At 49.2% G+C, this 15,066-nt stretch overlaps 1 protein-coding gene across 3 annotated transcripts in view; it reads right to left on the bottom strand.

Annotated features, from left to right (window-relative positions):
• ME2 (malic enzyme 2) overlaps positions 1 to 15,066 on the bottom strand; it is an 87,119-nt gene that overhangs the window by 29,977 nt on the left and 42,076 nt on the right. For all 3 annotated transcript variants that reach the window (XM_075343242.1, XM_075343257.1, XM_075343250.1), the window contains 5 exons: positions 8,975 to 9,124; positions 7,393 to 7,468; positions 7,153 to 7,314; positions 4,560 to 4,663; positions 4,230 to 4,339 (listed from right to left, as the gene is read on the bottom strand). In XM_075343242.1, the coding sequence (XP_075199357.1) occupies positions 4,230 to 4,339; positions 4,560 to 4,663; positions 7,153 to 7,314; positions 7,393 to 7,468; positions 8,975 to 9,124 (602 nt within the window). The remainder of the gene's footprint in view (positions 1 to 4,229; positions 4,340 to 4,559; positions 4,664 to 7,152; positions 7,315 to 7,392; positions 7,469 to 8,974; positions 9,125 to 15,066) is intronic.

The raw sequence follows: 15,066 nt of genomic DNA, 5'->3' as shown, positions 1-15,066 counted from the left end.
AAGGGGGGGAAGGAGGAGAAGGGGGGGAGGAGGAGGAGAAGGGGGGAGGAGGAAGGAGAAGGGGGGAGGAAGGAGAAGGGGGGGGGAGAAGGGGGAGAAGAGGGGGGGAGAAGGAGAAGGGGGGGGAGAGAGAAGGGGGGGAGAAGGAGAAGAGGGGGGGGAGAAGGGGGAGAAGGGGGGGGGAGAAGGAGAAGGGAGGGGGAGAAGGAGAAGGGGGGAGAAGGAGAAGGAGGGGGAGAAGGAGAAGGGGGGGGGAGAAGGAGAAGGGGGGAGGAGAAGAAGGGGGGGAGAGGAGAAGGGGGGGGAAGGGAGGAGAAGGGGGGAAGAGGAGAAGGGGGGGAAGGAGGAGAAGGGGGGGAGAGGAGGAGAAGGGGGGGGAAGGAGGAGAAGGGGGGGGAAGGAGGAGAAGGGGGGGAGAAGGAGAAGGGGGGGGAGAGAAGGAGAAGGGGGGGGAGAAGGAGAGAAGGGGGGGGAGAAGGAGAAGGGGGGGGGAGAAGGAGAAGGGGGGGGGAGAAGGAGGAGAAGGGGGGGGAGAAGGAGAAGGGGGGGGAGAAGGAGAAGGGGGGGGAGAAGGAGAAGGGGGGGGAGAAGGAGAAGGGGGGGGAGAAGGAGAAGGGGGGGAGGAGAGGAGAAGGGGGGGAGGAAGGAGAAGGGGGGGAAGAAGGAGAAGGGGGGGAGAGGAGAAGGGGGGGAGAGGAGAAGGGGGGAGAAGGAGAAGGGGGGGGAAGGAGAGAAGGGGGGGAGAAGGAGAAGGGGGGGAGAAGGAGAAGGGGGGGGGAAGAGGAGAAGGGGGGGGGAGAGGAGAAGGGGGGGGAGAGGAGAAGGGGGGGAGAGGAGAAGGGGGGGGAGGAGGAGAAGGGGGGGGAGGAGAAGGGCGGGGAGAGAAGGAGGAGAAGGGGGGGAGAGGAGAAGGGGGGGAGAGGAGAAGGGGGGGAGAAGGAGAAGGGGGGGAGAAGGAGAAGGGGGGGGAGAAGGAGAAGGGGGGGAGAAGGAGAAGGGGGGGGAGAGAGGAGAAGGGGGGGAGAGGAGAAGGGGGGGAGAGGAGAAGGGGGGGGGAGAGGAGAAGGGGGGAGGAGGAGAAGGGGGGGGAGAAGGAGAAGGGGGGAGGAGAAGAAGGGGGGAGAGAGAAGAGGGGGGGGAGAAGGAGAAGGGGGGGAGAAGGAGAAGGGGGGGAGAAGGAGAAGGGGGGGGGAAGGAGAAGGGGGGGGAGAAGGGGGGAGAAGGAGAGGGGGGGAGGAGAGAAGGGGGGAGAAGGAGGGGGGGGAAGAAGGGGGGAGAAGGAGAAGGGGGGAGAAGGAGAAGGGGGGGAGAGGAGAGAAGGGGGGGAGAAGGAGAAGGGGGGGAGAAGGAGAAGGGGGAGGAGAAGGAGAGAAGGGGGGGAGAAGGAGAAGGGGGGGGAGATGGAGAAGGGGGGGGGGAGATGGAGAAGGGGGGGGAGAAGGAGAAGGGGAGGGAGGAGGGAGAAGGGGGGGAGAAGAGAAGGGGGGGGAGAAGAGGGGGGAGGAGGAGAAGGGGGGGAAGAGGAGAGGGGGGGAGGAGAGGGGGAGAAGGGGGGGAAGAGGAGGAGAAGGGGGGGGGAAGAGGAGGAGAAGGGGGGGGGAGAGAGGAGAAGGGGGGGGAAGAGAGGAGAAGGGGGGGGGGAAGAGGAGGAGGAAGGGGGGGGGGAGAGGAGGAGAGGAGAGGGGGGAGGAAGGGGGAGGAGAAGGGGAGGGAGAGGAGAAGGGGGGAGAGGAGAAGGGGAGAAGGAGAAGGGGGGGAGAGGAGGAGAAGGGGGGAGAGGAGGAGAAGGGGGGAGAAGGGAGAGAGGAGAAGGGGGGGAAGGAGGAGAAGGGGGGGGAAGGAGGAGAAGGGGGGGGGAGGAGGAGAAGGGGGGGGAGGAGGAGAAGGGGGGAGGAGAGGAGGATGGAGAAGGGGGGGAGGAAGGAGGGGGAGGAGAGGAGGAGGGGGGAGAGGAGAAGGGGGGGAAGAGGAGGAGAAGGGGGGGAGGAAGAGGAGGAGAAGGGGGGAGGGAGGAGAAGGGGGAGGAAGAGGGAGGAAGAGGGGGAGGAAGAGGAGGAGAGGGGAGAAGGAGGAGGAAGGGGGGGAAAGAGGAGGAGAAGGGGGGGAGGAGGAGAAGGGGGGAGGAAGGGGGAGGAGAAGGGGGAGGAGAGGAGGAGAGGGGGGAGGAGGAGGGAGAGGAGAGGGGGGGGGAGAGGGGGTGAAGGGAGGGGGGAGAGGAGGAGAAGGGGGGAGAAGGTGGAGGAGAAGGGGGGAGGAGGAGAAGGGGGGGGAGAGGAGGGAAGGGGAGGGAGGAGGAGAAGGGGGGAGGAGGAGGGGGGGAGGTTGGGGTGGGAGGTTGGGGGGGTGGAGGTGTTGGTTGGGGGGAGTTGTGTTGGGGGTGGTGGTGTGTTGGGGGGGGGTTGGGTGTAGGGGGGGTGGTGGAGGTTGGGGGTTGTGGAGGGAAGGGGGGGGGAAGGGGGTTGGGTGTTGGGGTGTGGGTTGGTTGGGTGTGAGGGGGGGTTGGTGAAGGGGGGGGAGGAGAAGGGGGGGGGAGGAGGTGGTGGGGTTGGAGGGTTGGGGGGGGTGGAGTTGGGGGGTGGTGTTGGGGGGAGGAGAGGGGGGTGGGGAGGAGTGGAGGGGGGGGGTTGGAGGTTGGGGGGGTGGTGGAGGTGGGTGTGGGGGGTTGGGTGGTGGAGGTTGGGGGGTGGTGGTGGGGGGAGGGGTGTTGGGTTGGGTTGTTGGTTGGTTGTTGTGGTTGGGTTGGTGTTGGGGTGGTGTTGGGGGGGGTGGGGGTGTGGGGGGTTGGGGTTGTTGGGGAGGGGTGAGGGGAGGAGTTGGGGGGGTGGAGGAGACGGGGGGGAGGAGGAGGAGAAGGGGGGGTGGAGGTGGAGGAGGTGGTGGGGGAGGAGGAGGAGTTGGGGGGAGGTGGAGGATGGGGGGGAGGAGGGGGAGGAAGGGGGGGAGGAGGAGGAGAGGGGGGGGGTGGAGGAGAGGGGGGGAGGAGGAGGAGAAGGGGGGGAGGTGGTGGAGTTGGGGGGGGGAGTGGAGGAGAGGGGGGGGGGTGGAGAGGGTGGGGGGAGGTGTTTGGGGGGGTGTGGTGTTGGGGGGTGATGGGGTGGGTGTTGGGGTGGTGGTAGTGGGGTGTTGGGGGGGTGGTGTTGGGTTGGTTGGGGTTGGAGGGGGTTGGGAGGGGGTGGTAGGGGTGGGTGGGGGGAAGGGGATGGGTTTGGGGGGTTAGGAGGAGAGGAGGGAGAAGGAGTGGGTGGGAGGAGGCAGAAGGGAGGGGAAGGGGCGGAAGGGGCGGAGGGCTGGAGGCGAAAGGGGGGAGGGCGAAAGGGGGGAGGGCGAGGGGGAGGGCGAAAGGGGGGAGGGCGAAAGGGGGGGAGGGCGAAAGGGGGGGAGGGCGAAAGGGGGGAGGGCGAAAGGGGGGAGGGCGAAAGGGGGGAGGGCGAAAGGGGGGGAGGGCGAAAGGGGGGAGGGCGAAAGGGGGGAGGGCGAAAGGGGGGGAGGGGCGAAAGGGGGGGAGGGCGAAAGGGGGGAGGGCGAAAGGGGGGAGGGCGAAAGGGGGGAGGGCGAAAGGGGGGAGGGCGAAAGGGGGGAGGGCGAAAGGGGGAAAGGGAAGGCGAAAGGGGGAAAGGGAAGGCGAAAGGGGGAAAGGGAAGGCGAAGGGGGAAAGGGGGGAGGCAAGAGGGGGGAAAGGGGGGAGGCAAGAGGGGGAAAAGGAGGGGGGGGAGGCAAGACGGGGAAAAGGGTGGTGAGGGGAGGCCAGAAAGAGGAAAAGGGGGGAGGGGGGGGAGAAGGCCAGAGAGGAGGAAGGGGGGGCAGAAGGCCAGAGGGGGGGGGGGGGTCGAGAGAAAAAGAGGGAAAGAGAAAAATGAGAAAAAAGTGACAAAGAAAGGAAGAGAAGGAAAGAATTGAAAGGAGAGAAAAAAAAAAAAAAAGAATGCTCACAGCTATATTTTTGGTCTGGTCCATGGAAAAATGCCCACAAAAATAAAAAAAATATATAAAAATAATAATCCCCGCCTGTACTATCTGTTCTGTAGTATGGGTGAGATTTGTCTATAGAAGCTAGAAATAAGATGAATCGTCTCGTACAGATCTAGAACATCGGATTCACAGATACGTGGCAATTCTTTAACAAACTGCATTTGCTCCTTCGGCTTCTATTAGCTGCTGATGTACACAGACGCGGACCAAAGAGGTGAAGAGCAGAAGATTAGTGTGAACTAGGCCTCATCTCCTCATACCTTGGATGTCATCATTGAAGGTACAATACTTTTCTCGGTATTTCCTCAGGAATCTGAAGGCGTTGTGGTTTCCGAAGTCTTCAAACTGGATGAGCGTGTTCTGGCCGTATCTGGGGAACACACACAGAGGGGTTAGACGCTCACAGATTAACACTAGACGTCCCAGGAATTTCGAGCTCCATAGGGTTCCAATGGTAAAAATGTCAAATGACCCCTCTCTGGGACTTCTAGTGTTAATCCCCTCTGCACCCGTCTTTTCTCTTAGCTCATTTATTGTATCTACACTTTGTGTTATAGGTCAGTGAACATTTATGTTAATGAAACTATTACCGGTCTGTGACGGCATCCATGAACTCGTCAATCAGGTCGTCGTACAGCTGAGTGCGGTCTCTCTTCTGGTAGAGTCCCATATAGAATGGATCCTTCAGCAATGCCTAATGGTGTAATGTAGGGGTTAACACTACCCGAGACATTTCACGACTCTTATATATCAATTAATGATATTTTAGTAAAAATAAAGTCTAATTTTATCTCCTTTGATCGTCTTTACATGTATCCGCCTCTAGAAAGCATATACACCCGAAAATGGTGCGCAACAGAGCACACGGTGACTCCGTCTGCACCATTATAGTCAGTGGCCCCCTTTTGCGGGGGGGGAGCCCCGACGGGACCTCTGATCAGAACGCAATGTGAAAGGGGCCTTAGAGATTGGAGGCTTTATTGCATAAAAATCCTTTAATCAAAGGTCCAGAAATTAAGTAATGTTTGCACAGGTTTAAGCACCGGGGCGGGCGGTACTATATGGGTCAGGTCCTGAGGAATGATTCCTCCTTCTGTCTTGCCCCCCTTTTCTCTATTAAAATTTTGCATGTCATCTCAGAGCAGCATGATGTAGGCAAAGAGGCCCCGAGTTCAATGATGTATCACTTAGATTAGTGGCTGCAGCCGTTCTAACAGTGAAATATTTTAGATTTTGTATGTAGCAGAGCTCTCGGAGCTCCCCCCGTCCCACACCAGACCATAGTGCACATTTCCATAGAGAGAAGCTGCTAATCACAGAGGGGGGCGGAATCCGATATAACTCTGCTGAGACACACTAATGTAAAAATAGCAACAAAGAGAGGAATAAATATCCTCCAAAAATTAAAGTATTCCTTACAGCAAAGATGGGCTGCAGTTGTACATTGCCCAGGCCAAAAACTAGTACTCTACCAGGATACAGCTAAACCCCACTAAGTGGAGGCATCACAGGTGCAGGAGGAGCAAATCACACACCTCCAAAACATGGCAGGCGTGATTTCTAGATAATAAAACTGCACACTGATGGCTTGCATAGAGCGCTGTTCACACATGCAGATAACACCGCCACAAGCCTGCAGCCCATTAGGTTATATTTAGCGTAGGGAGCTACAAGCATGAGGTTCCCGTGACAAGGGTTGCAGGCTTCCGTTTTATGGCCATAATACCAACTAAAACCTCATTTTTTTTGTACAGGATGCAACCAGGCCCCTTTCTGTTAGGCCACGCTATTAGACTTCCTGTCCCTGTATGGTGCACAGATGGAGTCCGGCTTGACAGCCCACCTGATCTAATAGTATGGGCGTCACTTTATAGGCTGCGGGCTTGTGACTGTGCATCTGCATGTGTGAACAGCGCTCTATGGCTATGTGCGCACAGTGCGTTTTTCGCTGCGTTTTTGGGGTGCGTTTTTGGCCACAAAACTGCAGGACTTTGCTTCCCCAGCAAAGTCTATGAGTTTTCATTTTTGCTGTCCGCACCACATCTGTTTTTTTTACCTGCGTTTTTGAGTTAAAAAAAAAAAATGGACATGTCAGTTCTTTCCTGCGTTTTTCTGTGTTTTCCCCCCATGCAATGCATTGGAAAAACGCAGCAAAACGCAGAGATCAAAAACGCAGCAAAACGCAGCCAAAAACGCACCAAATCGCGGCAAAAACGCATGCGTTTTTTGATGCGTTTTTTCGACGCAGGTGCGTTTTTGTGCGTTTTTAGCGGCCAAAAACGCACAAAAACGCAGCGTCAAAAAGACGCAGTGTGCGAACCTAGCCTAAGCAAGCCATCAGTGTGCAGTTTTATCATCCAGCAATCGCCACCTCCATTTTTTGGAAGGGTGTGTGTGATTTGCTCCTTCTGCACCTGTGATGCCTCCACTTAGTGGGGGTTTAGCTGTATCCTGCTGGAGTACTAGTTTTTGGCCTGGGAGATGTACAATTACTGCCTTTCTTTGCTGTAAGCGAGACCCACTAATGGTAAAGATAAGAGGCTTAAGCTAACATTGCAGGTGAACAAAAAAAAAAAAAAAAAGACAGATAACAGACACAGGGCTGAATTCTCCGTTTTAACACTTCCAGCATGCAGATTACACTGCAGAAAGCTGGTGGTTGGTTCACTTCAAGTGGTGAAAACATTTGGGGGGAAATTTTTAAGAAAAAAAAAAAATGTTGGTTTTATCACTATTTTCCTTGACTAGTAACGTGTTCATTTTTTGGGATCTGGGGCTCTGTGATGACTTATTTTTTGTGCCCAGAGGTGACACTTTTACGGATACCATTTTGGGGTAAATACGATGTTTTGATCGCAATTTATTGCATTGCTGCAGGGGCAAAAAAAAAACAAAACGTAAATTCTGGTGTTTATTAATTTTCTTGTTTGCAGATTACTGCACAGATTTTACTATAGAAGCCACTTTCTAAAACACTGAGGATTCTCTGTGCCAACAAGGAATGCTAAATGATCGCAGCTCTGGATGTTGCAGAGTTGTGAATGCAGCTCTGCAGTAAGTCCGGATCAATTTTGGTAGAATGGAGGACGACTATTGTTCCCTCATCTTTACAGATCATTGACAGACACAAAAGATGGCCCCTAACCAATTCTAAAATGATGGATTTTAGCAAAGCGATATTACCGGATTATCCGTGCCGACATCGATGACCACTGGGAGGCATTTCTGAGGCCGGATTCCTGCACAGGCCGTATACAGACACAGCTTTCCTACAGGGATTCCCATCCCATAGACCCCGAGGTCCCCAAGACCCAGTATCCTCTCTCCATCTGTTACCACAACGGCCTGCAAAAGAAAAGAAGCTCTCAGGAAAGCTCATGAAGACCTAAGAAAAATGCACATTTCCAGGAAAAATAATTATACCTTAACATCAGTCTCCGGCCAATTATCCAGGATAGATCTGATATGCCCCTTATCAAAGATGGAAATATACAGACCCCTAGAGAAAAACAGAACATATATATGTAGATTGTCTATTAGTATTATTGTTTTTACAACCGAGTTTAACCGATGCAAAGTTCCAAAAATGTGCCTGCTGCATCCACCAGTAGGTGGCGCCTGTGAGCTTACTGCATACAGAGCTCCTATTCAATTTACTGATATGTCAATATTAACTTTAGCTCCCCCTAGTGGAGGATGCTGGCACAATTTAACACTTTGCTATATAGTTCTATAACTGTAGAGGACTGGAGCCCTGCATGAGAAAAAAATAAAAAAATATTAGCACACAAAAAGTTTACATAGATTTTCTCTCTATAAGCAAAAATTGAGAAAAGAAAGATTTGAAAAATGAATAATTAAAGGCTATGGACATCTTTGACATAGAAAAGTGATATTTATATACAGTATATACTAGTGATTGCAGCCTGAAACAAAAGGTAATATTTAGTCCTTCATTCATTTTTCAGATACCCTAATATGCAGTTTCCCACCTAATCGAAGTTTCAGATTTGTCTATTGGGGGATTGACTCTCCCAGTAATATAGGCTGGATGTGAGATCTGTGTGTGTCTCTCCCAGTAATATAGGCTGGATGTGAGATCTGTGTGTGTCTCTCCCAGTAATATAGGCTGGATGTGAGGTGTGTGTGTGTCTCTCCCAGTAATATAGGCTGGATGTGAGATCTGTGTGTCTCTCCCAGTAATATAGGCTGGATGTGAGGTCTGTATGTCTCTCCCAGTAATATAGGCTGGATGTGAGGTGTGTGTGTGTGTGTCTCTCTCCCAGTAATATAGGCTGGATAAGAGGTCTGTGTGTCTCTCCCAGTAATATAGGCTGGATGTGAGATCTGTGTGTCTCCTAGTAATATAGGTTTGATGTGAGCTCTGTGTGTCACTCCCAATAATATAGGCTGGATGTGAGGTCTGTGTGTCTCTCCCAGTAATATAGGCTGGATGTGAGGTCTGTGTGTCTCTCCCAGTAATATAGGCTGGATGTGAGATCTGTGTGTCCCTCCCAGTAATATAGGCTGGATGTGAGATCTGTGTGTCCCTCCCAGTAATATAGGCTGGATGTGAGGTCTGTGTGTCTCTTCCAGTAATATAGGCTGGATGTGAGCTCTGTGTGTCTCTCCCAGTAATATAGGCTGGATGTGAGCTCTGTGTGTCTCTCCCAGTAATATAGGCTGGATGTGAGCTCTGTGTGTCTCTCCCAGTAATATAGGCTGGATGAGTGTGTCTTTTCCCTCCTTGAGACTAGATACCACCATCCTTCCTGCTGTTATCTCTAACACTGAGAGAAGGGAGAACAGAGAGAACTGTAAGAATGGAGCAGCAGCTTTGACACATTTATATCAGTTTTGCAGCTTTCAGACACTGCAGAAGCAAAATCTCTATGGCCATTTAGAAAGTTGCATATACCTAACTTTGTACTTAGAAATCAAATAAACAATAAAAATAGTCTGTAAAAAAAATGATACAGACAAGACTTCTCTCATGCCATCTTACTTTGGTCTCCGAAAGATATGCCCATATTGTGAGCAGGCCAAGCCGACAGTGGGGGTGTATACAATGGGCATTAACCTTTCAATGTCATCCAGTAATATCCTGTAGAAAAGCTTCTCATTTCTCTCCTGGATGCCCATTATGTAGATATACCTGGAGAGGAACAGGGGATTACAAAATCAGAGAACATCATGGAATAAACCACACAGCCATATACAAAAGACAAGAAACTGGAATAGAATACTCCCCCAGAGCACCATGTAAATATATCCAACATTCAGAGTGTTAAATATTTTTTATTATACAGAGCGCCAAATTCATTACTTAAAAAAAATCCCTAAATTTTCACAATTTGATTGCTTTTGGTCACCACTGGAGGGAGCTCCGGAGCAATCTGCTGACATTTAGACACTGAGCTCAATATTAACCCCTTAACGACCGCCGATACGCCTTTTAACGGCGACAAATTAGGGTACTTCTTTCGATCCGCCGCTTTTTAACGGCGGTCGGAAAAAAGGGTCTAGCGCCCCCCAGAGTCGGAAAATTTCCAGCGTCTCAGCTGCCGGGGGTAGCTGAGACCCTGGAGATTACGGTTCGGGCCGTTTTTTTCATTTCAAGGTACGGTGATCGCCGTTTTTAACCGAATAACGGCAAGCATGTACCAGCAAAATGAAATGCCGGTTTTTAATGGTTTCTCTCACATTTGACGTGATCTAACAGTCAAATGTGAGAGAACGGTCCTTGTCCGGTCCCTCTCGGTCCCCCCCCAGTACCTGGGTCTCGTTACCGAGTTCCCACGGCATTCTCCCTGCCCCCCTCCTTCTCGTGTCCGTGTAAAATGGCGGGCGCATGCGCAGTTCGACCGCCAAAGTCTGCCTCCTTCCACCTAGCAACGTCAGGAATTTATTTAATTGGTTCCTGACATTTGATCACTGTGTTAGACCCTATCACAGTAATCAAATACCCCAAATATTTTGGAAATGGCAGCATTTGGGTCTGCCTCCCTCTTCTCTCCCTTGTAGTTGATCTGGGAGAGAAGAGAGAGAGAGACTACATTTGCTGCCGTTTCTGTCAGAAAAAAAACCCACCAATTTTTATTATAAATCACTCATCCTCATCCTCAATATCCTCACCCAAAATATCCCCCCCCAAATATCCTCATCACCTCCGTCAGAATCCCCCCTTAGTTAGAATTTTTATTTTAGATTTTTTTTTTTGTAGTAATTTGTAGTATTTTTTTTTCTTTATTTTGCTAGGCAGTGAAAAATACCGTAATGGCGCGGAGAACATTTACCGCCGAGCAGGCATACATGCTTCTTGCCTCCGGCAGTTCAGGCTCGGATACAGAGTCTGCCTCTGAAATCGAGCGATTTTCGGATGGTGACGACTCGGCTTCCCGCTCGGGATCCGACAGCCCGATGGTAGCGGAGTCGGACGTCACTGCTGAAACGTCAGAGGCAGGTCCAAGTAGTGCCTCTTCCCCGGCCACCATGGTATCCTGACCCGTCCTTCTCCCCTCAAATTCCTCCATTTGTAGCAACCCCCGGTATAAATGTAAATGTCACAAATTTTACCCCATTGGATTTTTTCCAAATTTATGTTACCCCAGAAGTCCTCCAATTATTTGTCCACCAAACCAATTTATATGCCCGTCAACATATATCCCAAAATCCTACCTCCATCCATTCCCGCTCCTGGATCCCCACAAATGTCCCTGAACTTAAAAAATTTTTGGGCATTACTTTTAACATGGGGTTAGTGAAAAAACCTACACTCCGCTCGTACTGGGCAACAAAAAGAGTGCACAGCACCCCTGTGTTTTCAGCCATCATGACTTGATCCCGATATGAGACCCTTTTGCGATTCCTGCACTTTAACGATAAATTCCCAAGCCCCCCAAAGAAATGACCCAAACTATGACCGACTTTATAAATTGAGACCCCTAATATCCCTTCTAAAAATTACCTTCCTAAATTCGTATACCCCTGACAAAAATGTTTCTATAGACGAGTCCCTTATGAGCTACAAGGGCAGTGTCTGTCTTTCCGCCAATTTATCCCCTCCAAGCGTGCCAAATATGGTATAAAACTATACAAAATGTGCGAAATCACAACCGGTTACACGTGTACCTTTCTCATTTACGAAGGGAGGGATCGCCAAATCAACCCCCCAAACTGCCCCCAGGCAATTGGCATCCCTGGCAAAATTGTTTGGGAGCTAATGACCAACTTCCTTGAGAAAGGCTATCACGTGTATACCGATAATTACTACACCAGTGTCCCCCTTTCTAAATCCCTCCACACTGCAAACACAGGGGCCTGTGGAACAATCAGAAAAAACAGAGTTGGTCTACCGTCACAGTTGGTGTCTAAACGTGTGGAGAAGGGTGCGTCATCCTCAATGGCAAGTGACCATCTTCTTGCCATAAAATGGAGAGACCGCAAGGACGTTTTCATGCTCACCACATTGCATGCGGACACCACTGTGACGGTCAGGGACAGGGGCGCCACCAGGGACAAACAGAAGCCGCTCTGTGTCGCAGACTACAATAAGTTCATGGGAGGTGTAGATCTGTCTGACCAGGTGCTTCAGCCTTATCTAGTGAAGCGGAAAACCAGGACCTGGTATAAAAAGGTAGCAATCTATCTCCTACAGGTTGCTACCTATAATAGCTTCATCCTCTATAAAAAATCTCAAGGACCGCTCTCTTTCCTCCAATACCAGGAGAAAATTATTGAGAGCCTCCTCTTTGACTCGGAGGCACAGGAGGAAGCCTTCGAGTCAGAGGATGTCCGGAGACTTTCCGAGCGTCATTTCATTCGCCCCATCCCTTCCACTCCCACCCAAAGGTATCCCCAAAAAAGATGCAGTGTTTGTAGAAAGCACGGCACAAGGAGCGATTCCCGGTACTACTGCCCCATGTGCCCCTCCCAACCAGGCCTTTGCATCTCCCCCTGTTTTGAAACCTACCACACATCCCACATTTTATTAATTGGCATAAATAAATTACACCAAACTGTGTGGTAGCACCTTTTTTTAATTTTGCAAATACTTTACTTTTATATTTCTGTTCAGTAATTTTTTTTTCTTGGACTAGTAATAAAGAGAAAATTTTCAGCAGTAAAACACATTTTACCCCATTTCACAAATAATTCCAGGACTTTATCACCACATACCAAACAATTATTCCGACAAAACCCAGTCCACATGCCCACGTCTTTAGACTCCAGAATGTGGACCCCACTAATGTTCTTGAAAAGTCTCATCATTTGACAACTTTCCAGGACTTCATTACTCAAACATTTTTTTTTACCAATTATTTTAGTTTGACTCATATTACCACTAGGTCTTACTACACAAAACTTTTCTTTGCATTTATCTTGGTATTATGGGCATGATCATTTTATTGGAGGATCCCCTAACAATGATGCTGTGCCATATTCAAACTCTATGGGCTTTACTGCAGGGTTCTTGCCGAACCACCTGCATCGAACAATACTTTCAGAATTCTGTAACGAATTGGTCGTTTTGCGCACATAGCGGTTCCTACCTTGGCGGGCAGGAGCCTGTTATGGTGTACCATGTCGCTTGGCACATTTGTCCCTCATATAGGGATTGATGGAGCTAAGAAGACATTGTACGACCAGTTATTTGGAAGATAAAGCTGTCCTTCCGGCCCTGCTGGTGTTCTGTCATCTTTGGCACACTCAGGTTTGCCTCATAGTGGCTGCCAACTCCTCCACATTTGAGCATTTTGCCCTTCCGTCCAATAAAGTTTATTCTTCCTTCTACAACTGTTTTGTTAGCAAGACCAAGTCCAGTAAATGTGTTTTTAGGGGCATGCCGCCCTTTGTGAGTAATAATTCCTGGAAGGATTTTCTTGTTTGGTAGCACAATGTCTCTGTAAGCTTTGAATAGGTTCTGGGATTCCACCAGTTTTACCTTGAAGACCAAATGGTGCACCATCTATAATAGGCATCAGCTGCATAAAAAATGGTGTCAAACTACTCCCTACCTCTGTAAACAAATACATTACAGGGTAAAACTTACAAAGACATTTATGGGGTTTTTCTGTTTTTGAAACCCAAAAGCTCTGCAAATTTGAGAATATATTCCAAATTCAGCCAAATTTCCTTTCCCAAATTCAAATATTGCTCCTTGCGTTCCAAGCTCTACCATTTGCCCGTACAGAGGTTTCTCGCCACATGTGGGGTATCAGCGCGCTCATAAGAAAGTGGGTAACAAAGTGTGAGCTCCAATTTTTGGAGCTACTTCTTGAAAAAGTGAGAAAATTGATGCTAAAGCAATATTTTTGCTAAAAAAATGAAAATGTTCAATATGACAACCTAATGTTATCAAATTCTGTGAAGTATCTGTCAGTCCAAAATGCTTACTATACCCCTAGATAGAAGCCTTAAGGGGTCTAGTTTCCAAAATGGAGTCACTTGAGGGGGGTTTCTGCTGTTTAGGTACCTTAGGGGACCTGTAAATGCAACACGGTGCCCGCAATCTGTTTCTGCCAAATTTGCTTTCAAAAATTCAAATATTGCTCCTTTCGTTCCAAGCCCTCCCATTTGCCCGTACAGAGGTTTCTCGCCACATGTGGGGTATCGGCGCGCTCATAAGAAAGTGGGTAACAAAGTGTGAGCTCCAATTTTTGGTGTTACCTCTTGAAAAAGTAAGAAAATTAGTGCTAAAGCAACGTTTTTAGGTAAAATGTTATTTTTTTTTCATTCCACATTACTTTAGTTCATGTGAGGCACCTGAAGGGTTAATAAACTTCTTTGATGTGGTTTTGAGTACCTTGAGGGGTGCAGATTTTAGAATGGGGTCACTTTTGGGTATTTTCTGTCACCTAGGACTCTCAAAGTCACTTCAAATGGGATGTGGTCCCTAAAAAAATGGTTTTGTAAATTTTCTTCAAAAAAATGGGAAATTGCTGATGAACTTTGACCCCTTATAACTTCCTAACCCCAAAAAATTTTGTTTAAAAAATTGTGATGATGTAAAGTAGACAAGTGGGACATGTTGTTTATTAACTATTTTGTGTGACATAACTCTCTGGTTTATGGGCATAAAAATTAAAAGTTTGAAAATTGCAAAATTTTAATTTTTTTTGTCAAATTTCATATTTTTTCACAAAAAAAAAATAAAAATATCATCCTAAATTTACCTCTAACATGAAGCCCAATATGTCACGAAAAAACAATCTCAGAATCACCGGGATCCATTGAAGCGTTCCAGAGTTATAGCCTTATAAAGGGACACTGGTCAAAATTACAAAAAATGGCCTGGGCATTAAGTACAAAACTGGCTTCGTCCTTAAGGGGTTAAGACCATATACAGTTTGCTCCAAAGCTCCCCCTAGTTGTGACTGGAGGAAGAGAGAATTATAGTATTTCTTTCTGTGATTATGCAGAGGATTTGGAGCTCTGTACCAAGGCATGGAGATCCGGCTGCTATACCATTAACAATAAGATAAAGGCGATGAACAGGTTAAATTTGCGCTGCCGAGGATCCAATGATGAGCATAGGAGTCCAGACGTGCTGAAGAGCGGTTTTGTCGACACGTTTTGAAGAATAATCTGCATCAGGACAAACCACAAGAGATACAATATCAGGTATAAATAGACAACATTCCAAAAAGGGGCGAACTTCAAAAACGGGGCCCTGCGGTCATAGAAGCCATGTGACACAGCCGCTTGTGTAAATCACAGAAATATAAGGGCTAAAGAGGGAAAGTGGTAAAAAAAGGGGGGTCTCTTGAGGGCAAAATTGAAACCATGTACCAATAGTCAAAATATAAGATCTGGTAATCCTGGAAAAATAGGTGAAAGCCTCGAAAGGTTTATGTAACAATAGGAAATAAAAGGACGGCATTGGACCAGTCACAGACAGACTGGGACTCGCGAGCCTGCGGTCCATGAACGTACGTGACAAGATAGGAAAGGAATGATCCACTACCAAGGGTTAAATAGGTGAGTGAAGTGGGGGGGGGGGGAAAGGTGTAGAGGATAAGGTAAACAAAAAGAAGAAAAAAAAAAAGGGGGGGGGGGAGGGGGAATTAGGGTACTTTCACACTTGCGTTCAGCGCA

Source organism: Anomaloglossus baeobatrachus, chromosome 1, assembly GCF_048569485.1.
Source record: "Anomaloglossus baeobatrachus isolate aAnoBae1 chromosome 1, aAnoBae1.hap1, whole genome shotgun sequence".
Taxonomy (NCBI): domain Eukaryota; kingdom Metazoa; phylum Chordata; class Amphibia; order Anura; family Aromobatidae; genus Anomaloglossus; species Anomaloglossus baeobatrachus.
Note: the sequence above shows the minus strand (reverse complement) of the source record. Positions and strands in the feature narration are given on the sequence as shown.